The 17,475-nt window shown below is 41.4% G+C and overlaps 2 protein-coding genes across 2 annotated transcripts in view; one reads left to right on the top strand and one right to left on the bottom strand.

Annotated features, from left to right (window-relative positions):
* Nucleotides 1–17,475, bottom strand: part of nudt6 (nudix (nucleoside diphosphate linked moiety X)-type motif 6) — a 136,177-nt gene that overhangs the window by 109,766 nt on the left and 8,936 nt on the right. Inside the window, exon 2 of the mRNA XM_072256124.1 lies at nt 14,947–15,150. Within this exon, the coding sequence (XP_072112225.1) occupies nt 14,947–15,150 (204 nt within the window). The remainder of the gene's footprint in view (nt 1–14,946; nt 15,151–17,475) is intronic.
* The window catches only part of afg2a (AFG2 AAA ATPase homolog A), a 457,570-nt gene that overhangs the window by 5,450 nt on the left and 434,645 nt on the right, over nt 1–17,475 (top strand). The window lies entirely within an intron of this gene.

Genomic DNA, 17,475 nt, shown 5'->3' on the forward strand with positions numbered 1-17,475 from the left:
CCAGCAGGGGTGGCGCTAAGGTGGTGCTAGCTGGTGCTATAGCCCCAGCAGAAATTACAATAGCACCACCAAGAAATTAACTGACATTTCACATACAAATTGCAGCTGTTTTGCTTTCTCTGTAGTTTTGAATACAGCTTGTTTCTCCAGTTGATCTAGTGAAACAGCACCCCCAATTACCATAGCACCCACACAGCAATAAAGTTATAAGCTCTGTCAATCCACTCTACACTTCTGCTTATTCGTTCATTGTCAATGTCGTGCCGTTGCTGTCCTCAGATCAGTTAAGCTGATCTAAGATCACTTAAGGTGGTGATGTCACTCACTCTCACTCACGCGAGAGATTGATAGTATACATCCAGGTGCAGATCCATGGTCTCGCGAGACTAACGGATGCCACACACACATATTGTGCTTTTACAAGCTAGCGTGGGCCTGGCATGTGCATTATTTTGGCCGGCATGAAAAATGGATCGATTTTTAGTCAGAAAACAACCTCATCCAGAGGAATCAGTGGTGCCTCAGCCTGAGCATGTCTTAATTGAAAGTAACACGCAGAAACAAGTAAGTGGGGATGAGGATGACAGCAGTTCATCGAAGAAGTGTGAAGGCCAAGTAGAGGAACAAGAAATGGAGCGGGATTCGGAATAGAACGTGGATGAAGCTGCTCTTAGTGCTAGTGGGAATACTGTTAGCGATGTTAGCCAGCAGCCTGAGGAAGGACCCTGTTTTCCAGCATTGAAAAAGTACCCTTCGCTGCTCGCAACAGTTCGGCAATCAGAAAAGAAGTTTTATTCGTGGCTGTTTTGACTGACTGGAATATTCGTTCACGAAAGGTACTATGTTCTGCTTCGCATGCAGGCATTTCCTGTGTGGAGGACATGGGTTCCATTCTGAGTCTACCTTCACTGTCACTGGTTACCACAACTGGCGGAAAGCTACAACAGCTTTCAAAACCCACCATGTAAATGCAGCTCATAAGTTTGCTATGGAGGCATGGGCCAAATTCAGATTGAGAAAACAAGACGGTTCAAGATTGGGAAATATGCTTGACAAAGGACATGCAAAGATTGTCAAAGAAAGAGTATATGAGAGCAGTGGTTGGGTCTCTACACTATACTGTGTGCCAAGGCATTGCCCAGCGAGGACCACTGGGAGGTTGATGGATCTGGCCATAGGGGAGTTGAAGAAATTGTCAGATACATGCTGGGCATGGCAGTATACAGCTTTGTGGGCTATAAGGAAATCACTCCCTGCCATTCTAGCTACGCTACAGGATATTATGGGTCAACCAAATGCACAGAGGAAAACAGGAGGCCAGAGCTGTAAATGGACTGATTGATGAGCAGTTTGCTTTACTTCTCACTCTGTTTGAGGATTTATTCCGAGACACCAAATTCATGTCAGACCAGCTACAATCTCCCAGTTTGGAGCTTTCAACCGCTGTGGACTTGGCTCGGTCTGTTATCGATGCACACTCAGCAAAACAGGGGGAGGAATCGGAGTGAAATTCAGGCAAGAGCTAGGAACCTGTGCATCAAGGCCAGTATACAGAGCAGACCACATGAAAGGAGACAGGCCCAGCCACCCCGCCGCCTGCATGATTTTGTTGTTGAGGCCCAAACCGAACGCGCACCTGTCACATCCTATGATGACCTTCGCAAGCACTGTTTCTATCCGGTTATAGACAGACTTCTGACTGAAATGAAAAGATGGATTCTCAGTTGAAACTGGGGGTGTTCTGACTGGAGTCTCAGCATTGAGTCCCATACACAAGCTCTTGCTAGACAAGAATTTTCTGTGGCCAATGAACCGATACTATGGAGTGATTGAAGTGAACCTGACTGCAGAGCTACATCAGGTTCAGCATCTGCTGCAAACAAAACAAAAGGACAGACAGTGAATGACACAGTGGAATTTCTAGCTCTAATGAGACCCTACCACGATGCATTGATAGATTTATACAAACTAATCTGCGTATCACTGACTCTGCCTGTGACATCTGCATCATGCGAACAGAGTTTCTCTTGCCTCAGGCGCCTCAAAAACACCGAAGGAATAGCAGCGGTGATGCTCAGAACAGCAACTTGGCCCTGTTGGCCATAAACAGCCAGAGGACCAAACCACTTGACACAACAGACAGATTGTACATCTCTGAAAACATCAATGGTGAGTGCAGTTGGTTTTTTTTTATATAAATTTGGGCCAAGACTAATGCTTATTATTATTATTTTGTGGTGGATACCCCATAGTCCTTATGTTTTCTGCAAATCCTAAAATATTACATTTACTGCTATTAAGCCTACTGATTTTGCTTACAAACTGTAGATTTCCAAGCAGTGATTCTGCTGGTTTTTGTTTTAAATTCAGTAGCCAAATTAGTTGAGGTATTGCATGGTCAGAGTACGATTTGTCGAACTCCTGGTAAAGCCTTGCATCTGTTGTTTGCCTTCCAGTATTTGACTTTAATAACGGTGTATCTTTTGGCATTGTCTGTCTATGTAATGCAAACAGAAGTGGACATTGTGGGTTAGTGTTGTGTTTTTCAGTTGAAAAGCACGCATTTGACGCTGATTGCGGGATTGGTGCGTGATTCACGTTGTGCGCTGTGGGGCGGATGCTCTGTTGGTTTGTTTGTTTATACTCTGTGTAGTCCGGGTTGTCTCCGATGCTGTTGACACTGTCACAGTTCACTTCTATATTATATTTATCAATTGCTGTTGCTTGTGGATCCACAGAGGCATTTATAGTAGGCACATAATGCTTGAAACTGACTTTTGAACGCCATGTGTCTGGCCTTGCGAATACATATTACCATACAACACATCTCTCAGCACCATCACTGAATAATTCAGCCCCACTGTAACACCAGCAAGAAAAAATCTTTGGCACCGCAAATGCCCACCAGCACATCCTTTCTTAAATAAGGGGCCCAAAACTGATCACAATGCTCCAAGTATGGTCTGACCAATGCCTTATAAAGCCTCAGAATTACATCCTTGTTATTATATTCTAGCCCTCTTGAAATGAATGTTAACACTGCATGTCTTCCTTACTGCAAGAGGATTTCCAAGTGCCTTTGCACCTCTGATTTCTGAATTTTCTCTTGTTTAGAAAATAGTCCATACCTTTATTCCTTCCACCAAAGTGCATGACCATACATTTCCATACATTGTATTCCATCTGCCGCTTCTTTGCCCATTTTCCTAATCTATCTTGGTCCTTCTGCAGCCTCCCTGCTTCCTCAACACTACCTGTCCCTCCATCTATCTTTATATCATCTTCCATAGTTTTCACCACAAAATCATCAATTCCTTCATCCAAAGTATTGACGTATCATGTGAAAAGAAGCGGTCCCAACACTGACTCCTGCAGAAAACCACTAGTCACCAGCAGCCAACCAGAATAGGTCCCCTTTATTCCCATTCTTTGCTCCTGCCAGTCAGACAATCTTCTATCCATGAAAGTATCTTTCTTTTAATAGCATGGGCTGTTTCTTGTTAAGCAGCCTCATGTGTGGCACTTTGTCAAAGGTCTTCTGAAAATCCAAGTATACAACATCTACGATTCTCTTTTATCTATCCTGCTTGTTATTTCCTCAAAGAATTCCAACAAACTTATCAGGCAAGATTTTCACTTGAGGAAACCATGCTGACTTTGGCCTATTTTAACAGGAGCCTCCAAGTACCCTGAAACCTCATCCTTAACCATCAACTCCACATCTTCCCAACCACTGAAGGCACACTAACTGGCCTATAATTTGCTTTCTTCCGCCTCCCTCCATTCTTGAAGAGTAGAGCGACATCAGAAATCTTCCAGTCCTCCAAAACCATGCCAGAATCAATTGATTCTTGAAAGGTCATTACTAATGCCTCCACAACCTCTTCAGCTACTTCTTTCAGAACCCTGGGGAATAGTCCATCTGGTCCAGGTGACTTATCTACCTTCAGACCTTTCAGCTTTCTAAGCAGCTTTTTTCCAGTAATAGCAACTGCACCCACTTCTGCCCTCTGACACACTCCAACTTCCACCTTACTGCTAGTGTCTTCCACGGTGAAGACTCAAGCAGAATACTTATTCAATTTGTCTGCCACTTCCTTGTCCCCCATTGCTATCTCTCCAGCATTGTTTTCCAGTAGTCTGATACCTATTCTTGCTTCTCTTTTACTCTTCACATATCTGAAAAAAACTTCTTGTATCCTCTTTGCTATTATTGGCTAGCTTACCCTCATATTTCATCTCTTCCCTCCTTATGGCTTTTTCAGTTGCCTTCTGTTGGGTTTTTAAAAGCTTGCCAATCCTCTAGCCTCCCACTAACTTTTGATATATTGTTAGCCCTCTCATTTGCTCTTATGCTGATTTTAACTTCCCTTGTCAGCCACGCTTTAAAATACTACTTCTTCTTTGGGTAGTATCTATCCTGCACCTTCTGATTGCTTCCAGAAACTGTAGTCATTGCTGTTCCGCCATTATCCCTGCTAGTGTCCCTATCCAATCAACTCCTCTCTCATGCCTCTGTAGTTCCCTTAACTTCAAAGAATAGGAACGTATGATTTCTTCTATAGAAGGTAGACAGTGACAAGTGCAGTACCACAGGGTTGATACTTGGTCCTAGCTATTCACACATATTTGATAATTTGGATAGGGAACCAAACGTAATACTTCCAAGTTTTCCAACAACATCAAATGGCAAGGGGCTGTGAGTTGTGAGGATGACTTTCTCCTATGAAGGCAGAACCCAAAATAATTGTTTAATTGTTCTGCCAATTCTTCAATCACCATTAGAAATCCATCTGCTTCTAAGTAAGGGACCTATATCTGTATTTGCTTTGCTTTTTGTTCCCACAAGTTTGAAGAAGTTTTTAAAGTCAATAGTTACGTTTGTTGCAATTTTACTCTCATATTCTATTTCTCTTCTCTAAGTTGTTGAGGACTGTTGCGTGCACTCTTAGTCTTTTTACTTAAGAAAGGTTATACGTTTTAAAAGAACATAACAAAGATTGGTCAGACTGATTCCTGTGATGGCAGCCCTGTTGTGAGAATGGGTTTATAAGGTCTGTATTCACTGCAGTTTAGAAAAATGACAGGGGAGCTCCCTGAAACATGAAAATATTCTGAGCCAGATAGACTGGCTGCAGGAGGTTGTTGCTTCCAATAGAGGGGTCTATAATAAAGGTTCACAATATATTGGGTAAAATAGTTGGGACCGAGATGAGGAAAATTTCATTACTCCAAGGGAGGTGAACCCATGGAGTTCTCTATTAAATATGGTTCAAAAGGCCAAGTAAGTAAAAGAAAGACAGGTCTATGAAGAATGCCACTTCCCTTGCAATACTTTCAGCTCTGAATCACTTTGACTTGTGGAATACATTGGTCAGGATGTTATTAGAGCATAGAGCATTGCACAGTACCATACAAAAACAGACCCCTTTGGCCCACAAAGTCTGAGCCAAACACAATGCCAAATTAAAATAAATCACTTCTGCCCGCACACAATCTATACCTTTCCACTCCCTGCATATTCATTCACAGATCCAAAATGCCACTACTATCCCTGGCAACTTATTCCAGGTACCCACCAGTTCTTTGATTACATTTTCGCCTTCAGTACCATAATACCCAACAAACTTATCCTGAACTCATGGACTTTGGCCTTGAGGCCTCCATCTGTAAATGGCTTCTAAACTTTCTGGCTGGCAGACCTCAGTCATTTAAAGTTGTTGAAAACATTGCCTGCATCCTGACCTTTATCACTGGTGCTTCCTAATGTTACATGCTAGTCCCCTGCCCTACCCGTCCCCCCCCCATATATATTTGTGGTCAATAACAGCGCCAAGACGATCTTCAAGTTTGCAGATGACATTACTGTAGTAGGCCGGATCAAAAATAATGATTCGATGGAGTACAGGAAAGAAACTGTTGACCTTCTGTCATGGTGTCAGAGCGACAACCCACCTGTTCATGTCGGCACGATAGAAGAGCTGGCTACTGACTGAAAGAAGATGGCCAATTGGGGGCGGCGGGGGAGGTGGGCGGGGAGGAACACGATCTTGTTCTCAACAACAGAGCTGCTGTAGAGATGGTGAACAACTTCAATCCATATCATAGAAAATAGGTGCAGGAGTAGGCCATTCGGCCCTTCGAGCCTGCACCGCCATTTATTATGATCATGGCTGATCATCCAACTCAGAACCCTGCACCAGCCTTCCCTCCATACCCTCTGATCCCCCTAGCCACAAGGGCCATATCTAACTCCCTCTAAAATATAGCCAATGAACTGGCCTCAACTGTTTCCTGTGGCAGAGAATTCCACAGATTCACCACTCTCTGTATGAAGAAGTTTTTCCTAATCTCAGTCCTAAAAGGCTTCGCCTTTATCCTCAAACTGTGACCCCTCATTCTGGACTTCCCCAACATCGGGAACAATCTTCCTGCATCTAGCCTGTCTAATCCCTTTAGGATTTTATACGTTTCAATCAGATCCCTCCTCAATCTTCTAAATTCCAACGAGCACAAGCCTAGTTCATCCAGTCTTTCTTCATATGAAAGTCCTGCCATCCCAGGAATCAATCTGGTGAACCTTCTTTGTACTCCCTCTATGGCAAGGATGTCTTTCCTCAGATTAGGGGACCAAAACTGCACACAATACTCCAGGTGTGGTCTCACCAAGGCCTTGTACAACTGCAGTAGTACCTCCCTGCTCCTGTGCTCGAATCCTCTTGCTATAAATGCCAGCATACCATTCGCCTTTTTCACTGCCTGCTGTACCTGCATGCCCACTTTCAATGACTGGTGTATAATGACACCCAGGTCTTGTTGCACCTCCCCTTTTCCTAATCGGCCACCATTCAGATAATAATCTGTTTTCTTATTTTTGCCACCAAAGTGGATAACTTCACATTTATCCACATTAAATTGCATCTGCCATGAATTTGCCCACTCACCCAACCTATCCAAGTCACCCTGCATCCTCTTAGCATCCTCCTCACAGCTAACACTGCCACCCAGCTTCGTGTCATCTGCAAACTTGGAGATGCTGCATTTAATTCCCTCATCCAAGTCATTAATATATATTGTAAACAACTGGGGTCCCAGCACTGAGCCTTGCGGTACCCCACTAGTCACTGCCTGCCATTCTGAAAAGGTCCCGTTTATTCCCACTCTTTGCTTCCTGTCTGCTAACCAATTCGCTATCCACATCAATACCTTACCCCCAATACTGTGTGGTTTAAGTTTGCACACTAATCTCCTGTGTGGGACCTTGTCAAAAGCCTTTTGAAAATCCAAATATACCACATCCACTGGTTCTCCCCTATCCACTCTACTAGTTACATCCTCAAAAAATTCTATGAGATTCGTCAGACATGATTTTCCTTTCACAAACCCATGCTGACTTTGTCCGATGATTTCACCGCTTTCCAAATGTGCTGTTATCACATCTTTGATAACTGACTCCAGCAGTTTCCCCACCATCGACGTTAGGCTAACTGGTCTATAATTCCCCGGTTTCTCTCTTCCTCCTTTTTTAAAAAGTGGGGTTACATTAGCCACCCTCCAATCCTCAGGAACTAGTCCAGAATCTAACGAGTTTTGAAAAATTATCACTAATGCATCCACTATTTCTTGGGCTACTTCCTTAAGCACTCTGGGATGCAGACCATCTGGCCCTGGGGATTTATCTGCCTTTAATCCCTTCAATTTACCTAACACCACTTCCCTATTAACCTGTATATCACCTGCAAACTCTCCAGGTCCCTCAACACTGATGCAGCGATTGTAAAAGTACATCAATATCTGTACTTCCTTAGGCATCCGAGGACAATTGTCTTGTCTACATGGATTTTCTCAAACTTCAACCACGCATCATACAAGGTATCCTGATGGGTTGCAGCGCAGTCGGTATGGCAACTGCTGTGCTCTGGACTGTCAGGATATGCAGAGATTGGTAAACACTGCCCAGTACATCACAGGGTCATCACTTCCTTCCACCAGCCCATCTGTACTGTGCACTGCATCAGAAAGACCAATATTATTTTCCATGATTCCTGCCTCCCTTTTCTCTCTCCTACTTTCCAGGAAAGACGCAGCAGCTGGAAAGCTCAGACTACCAGACCCAAGAACAGCTTTTTCCCTATTGCCATCAGCTTTCTGAACCAATCACCTCTTATTTATTTATCTCTTTATGGATGTATGTATCTATCCATCTATTTACTTAGAGATATGGTGTGGAAGAGGCCCTTCCAACCTAATGAACCGCACCACCCAGCAACCCACTAACTAACACTAGCCGCGGGGAGAAAGTACAAACTCCTTACAGATGGCGCAAGAATTGAACCCTGAACTCTGGAATGCGCTGAGCTGTAATAGTGTTGTGCTAACTGTTATGGTACCATGGTGCTCCCCCTTCCCAGTGCTGCTGCCATATTCTTGAACCTTTAATTCTACTTTTCCCATGGTTTTACTTTAGTATTTCTTTTTGCACTACCTCGCTTTGTTCTGCTATGCTTGGCACCATTCCATTGTTTTGCACCCATTGCTGTATTTACTATATTTAACGTTCAAAGTAAATTTATTATCGACTACATACATGTCACTATATACAACCCTGAGATTCCTTTTTCTTGCAGGCAATCACATTAAATACAAGAAACACGATAGAATCAATGAAAGACTGCACCCAAAAGGACGGAAAAGACAACCAACGTGCAAAGAGACAACACACTGTGCATATACAGAAAGAAAGAAAACTAAAAAAATGATAATAAATAAATAAGCAATAAATATTGAGAACATGAGATGAAGAGTCCTTGAAAGTGAGTCCACAGGTTGTGGTGACAGTTGTAATGGGGCGAGTGAAGCTGAGTGATGTTATCCCCTCTGGTTCAAGAGCCTGATGGTTGAGCGGTAATCTTTGTTCCTGAACCTGTGGCGTTGGTCCGGAGGTTCCTGTACCTTCTTCCTGACGGCAGCCACGAGAAGAGAACATGGCCTGGGTGGCGGGTGTACTTGATCTTGGAAGCTGCTTTCCTGTGACAGTAGTCCGTGTAGATGAGCTCAATAGTGGGGAGGATGTTACCCATGATGGACTGGGCCATATCCACTACTTTTTGGAAGCTTTTCCATTCGAGGGCATTGGTGTTTCCATACCAGGCTGTGATGCAACCTGTCAATATACTCTCCACCTCACATCTATGGAGGTATGCTGAAGACAAGTTGAGTCTTCGCAAGCCTCCAAGAAAGTAGAGGTGCTGCCATGCTTTCTTTGTAATGGCACTTGCATTCTGGACCAAGGAAAAGTCCTTTGAACTGATAAAGCCAAGGAATTTAAAGTTGCTGACCCTCTCCCCCCAATCCCCCGATGAGCACTGGCTCATGGACCTCTGATTTCCTCCTCGTAAAGTTTATAATCAGCTCCTCGGTCTTGCTGACATTGAGTGAGAGTTGTGGCACCACTCAAGCAGATTTTCAATCTCTCTCCTATATGCTGATTTGGCCAACAACAACCGTGTTGTTAGCAATTTACATATCGCATTCGATCGGTGCTTAGTCTCACAGTCATAAGTATAAAGGTAATAACATACAGTGGATTCCAGTTAATTGGAACACATTGGGACCAGTACATCTTGGCTCAATTAAGTGGCTGCCCCAATTAACTCCAATGAAAGTAGTTAAAAAGGTATAAAAAAAGATAAACTGAGTAACAAATTTTGTATTTTAATGAAATACAGAAATGAGACAACTACCAATACTACTACTACTATTGTATAATTGTGTATTAGTTCTTAATACTTCTTGATGTAGGAATTCATCTGTGTCATGTTCTTTTCACTGTAAATGAACAAATTCAAGACAAGTACCCAATGCAGATAATGGACTGCTTTCATACAATGCTGTAAACAATTGCATGCTCCGGTGGTTAAGAAGGCATACAGTGCATTGGCCTTCATCTGTTATGGGATTGAGTTTAAGAGCCGGGAGGTAATGTTACAGCTATATAGGACCCTAGTCAGACCCCACTTGGAGTACTGTGCTCAATTCTGGTCACCTCACTATAGGAAGGATGTGGAAACCATAGAAAGGGTGCAGAGGAGACTTACAAGGATGTTGCCTGGATCGGGGAGCATGCCTTATGAGAATAGGTTGAGTGAACTCGGCCTTTTCTCCTTGGAGAGATGGAGGATGAGAGGTGTCTTGATAGAAGTGTACAAGATAATGAGAGGCATTGATCGTGTAGATAGTCAGAGGCTTTTCCCCAGGGCTGAGATGGCTAGCATGAGAGAGCATAGTTTTAAGGTGCTTGGAAGTAGGTACAGAGGAGACGTCAGGGGTAAGTTTTTTTATGCAGAGAGTGGTGAGTGCGTGGAATGGACTGCCGGCAGCGGCGGTGGAGGCAGAAACGATAGGGTCTTTTAAGAGACTCCTGGATGGCTACATGGAGCTTAGAAAAACAGAGGGCTATGGGCAAAGTCTGGGTAGTTCTAAGGTAGGGACATGTTCGGCACAGCTTTGTCGGCTGAAGGGCCTGTATTGTGCTGTATGTTTTCTACATTTCTATATTAACTTCATTTTCATTGTAACATTCAACTTGATTGTCATTACCTTGAAACTCTTCATAGTTCCTAACTTGTAGTGAAATTGTTTCATTTTCACTTCTGGATCACCAAGCCTGAATGCTTGAAACCGCATTGAGCAAAACATTTCTGAATTGCCTTACTGCTTATTTCTCACCAACTATTCGTGACAAAAATCGCTGTTTTTTGAACAAAAACACACACAACTGATGGTATTTAAAAAAAGCTCGCTCAAAACACAGTGTGGTGTCTTAACAGCCACGCAAGTACATGTGACTGATGCCAGTTAGAAACTGTTCAGCAAGTAATCTGTCTCAATTAAACAACAGTGTCCCAATTAAGCAAAGAGAATCCTGGCAAGTTTCTCAATTAGTTTTTGTCCTTTAAGAGCTGTTGCAAACAAGCAGCTGTTCCAATTAACAGATGGTCTAATTAACCAGAATTCACTGTATTATTATACACGTATACTGTTTACTTTGCAAGCTTCATGTGACAAACTAAAATTTAGCTTTACTTGTCAGACGTACATCGAACCACTGAAACTTACAGTGAATTGTGTTGTATGGTCTGAGCATGTGTTGGGGGAAGCCTGCAAGAGCCCCCATGCTTCCGGCACTAGCAACGTACTACCCCGAACCCATACGTATTTGTAATATGGGAGGAAACCAGAGCACCCAGAGGCAATACACATAGTCACAGGGAGAAGGAACAACTGATATTGGCAGGAATTGAACCTGGATCGCTGGCACTGTAAAGTATTATGTGAACATACTGCCCTAAAACACTGATCTGAATCTGAACATATCTAATAAGGAAATAGGTGGATTTCTAGATGTAACAAACATCATGGTATATGGGGAGAGAGCGGGGAAAAAAGTGCTGAGAAAGAGCATCAGTAACAATTATACTGATTGGCAGAATAGGATTGAAAGGTTGAATATTCTTGCTTCTGTTTTTGCACGACCACGTTTACTAGCTGAAAACTGGAGTTTCTCAGTGAGCTTTATCTAAGTTACAGCACAAGTTTGGGATAAACTTGAATAATGTATTGCTCCATATCCATTATTATAACGATAGAGCCATTTTGGACACTAATGCATCTTTTTCAATTGTTAAGTATTGTATTTAGCTTATTCTTTATTTGATAGCAGCAGAGCAGATATTCTGAGGTTAAACCTCATCCTGTTTACCAAAGCAAGGATAAATAAGGAAAAATCTTCATTACTCACTTCTCTTCTTGTGTAGAGCAATCTTTACAATAGCTAAATGTTAGGTGGTCATGTTAGCCATGAAAATGGTCCAGGTGAAAATTTATGAGCTTTTGTTTTTTCTTTAATAAAAGAGACCAAATCCAATATGTTTTATTTCATTATTTTCCATTATTTTTCATTTTCATAGCCACATGAGATCGTAACTAACTTTTAATTTTCCATTAATGGAGGGGATGTGGGCTATTATATATTTTTCCTGTAAATGAAATAATTCTCTTTCAATATTTAATTGCTTTCCTGAATTGCGCAAATCAAAGGATGAGAAGAAGGGCAACTTGGTGATTCATCATTTGATCCTCTTTCAGTCCAACCACAGAGCTCCTGGCTGCCCCTCTATTGAGCAGATGAGAGTATGAACTTGTACAAGGGGATGAATAAGGTAGCAAAGTTTTAAATAAACTACTATCAGAAGATTTATCATTCTCACAATCAGCTAATGACAATATAATTTAATTAACAATGGGCCTTGAATTTTCCATTATTAGTGAATAGTGATCCTCTGCACTGTTCCAAATGACCCAGGTTCAATGGAGTTTGCATATTCTTCCTGTGACCATGTTGGTTTCCGTGAGTGGTCTGGTTTCTTCCCACATTCCAACAATGGGCAGGCTTGTAGGTTATTTTGCCACTGTAAATTGCTCAAGTGTAGAGTGCTATAATCTGTGGGCAATTGATAGGAATCTGGGGAGAATCCAGAGTATATGTTTGATTGATGGTCGGCATGAACTTGGTGGAATGAAGTGTCTGCTTCTGTTTTACTGTGACTCCATAAAGACTGTGAAATAAAACATGTCAGGAATTTACTTTCCACCTTTAAAATAGTGCCAGTAACAATTATTAAGCATACAGAACTTAAATTAGTATTAAATGGTACACAGCTTTTAATGTTCATATTGATAACAGAATAAGCCATTTGTTTGTGGATTGTGCTGGTCAGCAGAATGATGATGATCAAAAAGGTCAGAAAAGTAAATTGCAGATGGAAATGTGCATCAAAATATAAAAGTGAATTACAACCACATAATGAGAATTTTGTTGACAAAATAATTCGGGCTTGATCTAGTCTGTAAGTATTACTATTCCTGATTGATTTAGTTGCAGTTTATAGAGGTTGAAATTTGACATATTTCTTGATTGTTCTATATAATAATCAAAAGCAGCCAAGTTTGTCAAATACGATAAAAAAACAACAGACTCTGAAAAATAAAATTGAAAATTTTCCCAGATTAAATTGCACATTCAAAAAGCAGTTCGGTGCACTTCACTGGAAAACAATCCAAATTGTTTTATTTCCTTGTGCCAAACACTGGAAAAACATGTTCAAACATGTTCTGCACAAACAGCCCAATAGTGGAATTACCTCAGATGCTGCCATCTACTGTCAGATTTAAACTACACACTACTTCATCACCAATAGCCATATTCCACAGGAATGATTGCACCAGATGGCACTGGCTTCAATCATACCATCCGAACATGCTTTACTCTCAACACCTGAGCCCCATCTCCTTATCTCCATGTACCTTGTTTCTCAATCACAGCCAAAGCCTAGATGGGCCTAAGGCTGACCTCCTGAATTCAGCCCTAGGTGATGAGTAGCAGGCAGTGCATTGCCATCTATTAGAACTCTGAGGTCGATCTAATCAACAAATATTACTACACAGAAATAGAATGAAAGCATCCTAATTTGAAAATATTTAAATTCTCTACCCATTCTTGTTACACATAACAGAAGCTGCATCAGATTTCAAGGATGTACACTGCAGAACTGAATTAAGCTTAAAAGGTCGAGCGATTGATTGCCATAGCCTGCAAGATATTCTGAATTTATTACCCAGGATTTTGTGGTTGCAGTGTTTTAATGTCACCCATTAATCTTTTTATAAGGGATGCATACTTTTGCTCCTAATCACTGTCCTTCCCCTGTGTATTAACTTTCCTTTCGAATTTCTTCTCAGTCTGCTTTTTTTTAAAAAAGTATTTACTGTCTGTTGTTGTATCTCTCCCAGTCAAAGAGGACAAAAACCAGAGCCAAGCAAATCAACGTGCCAAATATTTTTATATATCCAATCAAGCCCAAATCCCTAATTAATCACTAACTTGCATTCCCTCAGTGTCTTAAGTTACCTATACAAAAGAATTGTACATGCACTGCTCCTGCAGTGGCTTTGCCAAGTTGGTGATATATATGCTCTGGAGAAAAAAAGGTATAAATATCCTTGAGGGGTGACCATGTGAACTCTGCCATCAGTTCCCTTGGATGTAATGACAGAGAACTGTACTGTTTTGGTTGCCAAACCAAGGAAGGCTCTAAGGTTTTGCAAGGAATACATAAAAGCGGAAACTGCAGAAATTTACCACTTGGATATATCTAAATTAAGGTGTAAGAACTAAGGCCGCTCAATCTTGAAAGATTTTAAGCGGAGCTCATTGAGCTTAGAAATCAAAACAGTAAACTGGATAAAAAAAAAGGTAAATCAAAAAAAAAATTCAATTTAAACTAAGAATATAAGCAGGAATGTGAAGTTTAAGCTGAAGAAAGGCAGATTTATAAATAATAACGGAAGGCACTTGCTCACTTGCTCATAGTGCTTAACATAATGGAACTGATTTATGTACAGTCAGTCATAAAAAAGTACAGCCCATCTAGTCCATGCCAAACCATTTAAGCTGCCTACTCCTGTCGACCGGCACCGGGACCATAGGCCTCCGTACCCCTACCATTGATGTCCCTATCCAAACTTCTCCCAAATGTTGAAATCGAGCTTGCATGTCCCACTTGTGCTGGAAGCTCGTTCCACACTCTCACAACCCTGAGTGAAAAAGTTTCCTCTCATGTTCCCCTTAAACTTTTCACCTTTCACCCTTAATCCACAACCTCTGGTTGTAGTCCCACCCAGCCTCGGTGGAAGAAGTGGAATAAAAGTCCTAGAATTATTCTTGAGACAGATTTTGCAGCATATCGTGAGGTTTCTCCTGGATGACTGCACTGCTCCATTATCTATTGTACGGTTCTCTTGAATACTGTCACTTCCCAAGTGTGAAAAATATATTTAACGTACTGGTAAAACAAAACTGCTAATGAGGACAAAGTCTTTACTCACCAGCCACTCCTACTTGATGTGTTGCATAAGAAGGAAGTTTGCTTTCCCCTGCGGCTAACCAAAGTGCCAGCGTAGAATGGTCCTTTTCTGCATGGTGAAAGGTGAAACCTTGATGAGCTGCAGCAGATATGAAACTGCTCTGGAGAATAGGAACCTCCAGCCAAACTGCCACCTTGCCTTCGGCTTTCCAACGTACAATAGCATCTGCAAATGAAATGTGTTTCATCCCATTTAACGGCATTTCATTAAATTGTTGTACATTATGACTATGTTCTCTAATAGATCATTGACCCAAAACATTAGCTTTGTTTTTCTCATGACAGATGCTGCCTGACCTGCTGAGTATTTCCAAAATTTTCGATTTTTAGCTTAGGTTTCCAGCATTTGAAGTATTCTGTTGTTATACTACTTGGGTTACAATCCAGAGGCATGCAACGGTGTTCTAAAGATCTACACCGTTTAATGCCTATCAAGGCTGCTGGGAGCTTAAATTCAGCTACTTGAACAAATCTGGAATTATAAGTCAGTAACAGTACCAGGGATCATGAAATTATTGGATTGTTACAAAAGCCTATCTGATTCAGGAAAGGAAATCTGCTGTCTTCTCCCTGTATATGTGTGATTCCAGACCCACTGCAAAATGGTTGAGTCTCAACTGCTATTCACTGCAAGGGCAATTAATAAAATAAAACCCTTTTTCAGCAATGCGTGTATTCCATTAGATGATTTAAATAAGTGCAGATATTTTCGATAGGTTGTCCTATCAAATATATTGTTGTCAGAAGCTGGGAAGCAAGAGACTGAACACTGCTGCAGAGTGACTCTTAAACAGTGTTAAAGATTTCAATCAGTGTAAGAAAGCAAGGTGAATATATTTCTTATTATGAGGCATGTTGCATTCCTGATACTGACTGTAAGAACTAATCAAAGGTTTCAACTGTAAAGTCAAAATTCTCAGTCTGGCATGTCTAGCATCCACTTAATGTAGCATTAAGCAAAAATAGGTCTCATCCACCATCAAGGAATTTAATCCAAAAATGTTTGATAATATTCTGGCTGTCTTTTCAATACTAGAAGATGAAGATTATTGCAGCACACTTTGACTTTCCAGACATTATTCTAGACTTTCTTCACTTGTACTTTGTAGATGCTGGCAAGATTTTTGAGAGTCAGTGAGTGAATTGACTGCTGTGATCTGCTTTTGGAGTTTCACTACTTAAGCACTTGGTCCAGTTAAATTTGTGGCAGCAGCCAAGCTACCATAGCCATCTCACTACAGGATGTTGATGGTGCATGAATCAGCAACGGTAAGAGCATTGAGATCAAAGAGCAAGTAGTTAGACTGTTCAGTTGAAGAGTTCTAGACTGGCATTTATGTGGCATGAATGTTACCTGCCAGTTTTCAGACCATGCTTGGATATTGTCTAGGTTTCACTGAATGCCATCATGGGCTGCTTAATTTTTAAGGAAGCTGAGAGAAGCTTAAGTTGATAATGTTCTGCCTTGATGATAAGGGAAAACACTCTCAATTCAATTCTGGAACACACTCTTTGATCAAGGACACTAATGAGGACTTTGAGCTAAGTGGTTGTGTCAAAACACAGTGATTATCAGTGAACAGGTTATTAGTCAGCTGGTTAGACTGCAAAAGACATATTGCAGGAACTGTTGGGCTGGATTGAAGTTGAAGACAGCAAACCTGGCTGGTCAAGGTAGCACTATCAGTGCTGTCGTTTTATTGGTCTTGCTTGACTAAGGTAGAGATCTTCCTGGAGAGTAAATCTTGACCAACTCAGCCAGATGTTTCTGGTGAGACTGTGAAGTGAATCCAATTGATTGAGGACTAACTTCTGTAAGATGCCTCAACAAGATGGTGAGATGATTCAGCACTTTGTCTGAAGAAAGTTTTTGGTCTTTGATGCTCATCACTAGTGCTCACATCCTCTCCCCATCCCAAATTTTGAGGATGGCGATGTTCCCTTTTGCATTCAGACTTATAATCACACATTACCTTTAATAATACAGTGGCATGCAAAAGTTTGGGCACCCCTGGTCAAAATTTCTGTTACTGTGAATAGTTAAATGAGTAGAAGATGAACTGATCTCCAAAAGTCATAAAAATAAAGATAAAACATTCTTTTCAACATTTTAAGCAAGATTAATGTATTATTTTTGTATGGTACAATTTTAGAGTGGGAAAAAAAGGAAAGGAGCACCATGCAAATGTTTGGGCACCCCAAGAGATTTGAGCTCTCAGATAACTTTTACCAAGGTCTCAGACCTTAATTAGCTTGTTAGGGCTATGGCTTGTTCACAGTCATTGTTAGGAAAGGCCAGGCGATGCAAATTTCAAAGCTTTATAAATACCCTGACTCCTCCCAACAATCAGTAGCCATGGGCTCCTCTAAGCAGCTGCCTAGCACTCTGAAGATTAAAATAAATGATGCCCACAAAGCAGGAGAAGGCTATAAGAAGATAGCAAAGCGTTTTCAGCTAGGCGTTTCCTCAGTTCGTAATGTAATTAAGAAA

This window comes from Mobula birostris, chromosome 4 (genome assembly GCF_030028105.1).
Source record: "Mobula birostris isolate sMobBir1 chromosome 4, sMobBir1.hap1, whole genome shotgun sequence".
NCBI classification, from domain to species: Eukaryota; Metazoa; Chordata; class Chondrichthyes; order Myliobatiformes; family Myliobatidae; genus Mobula; species Mobula birostris.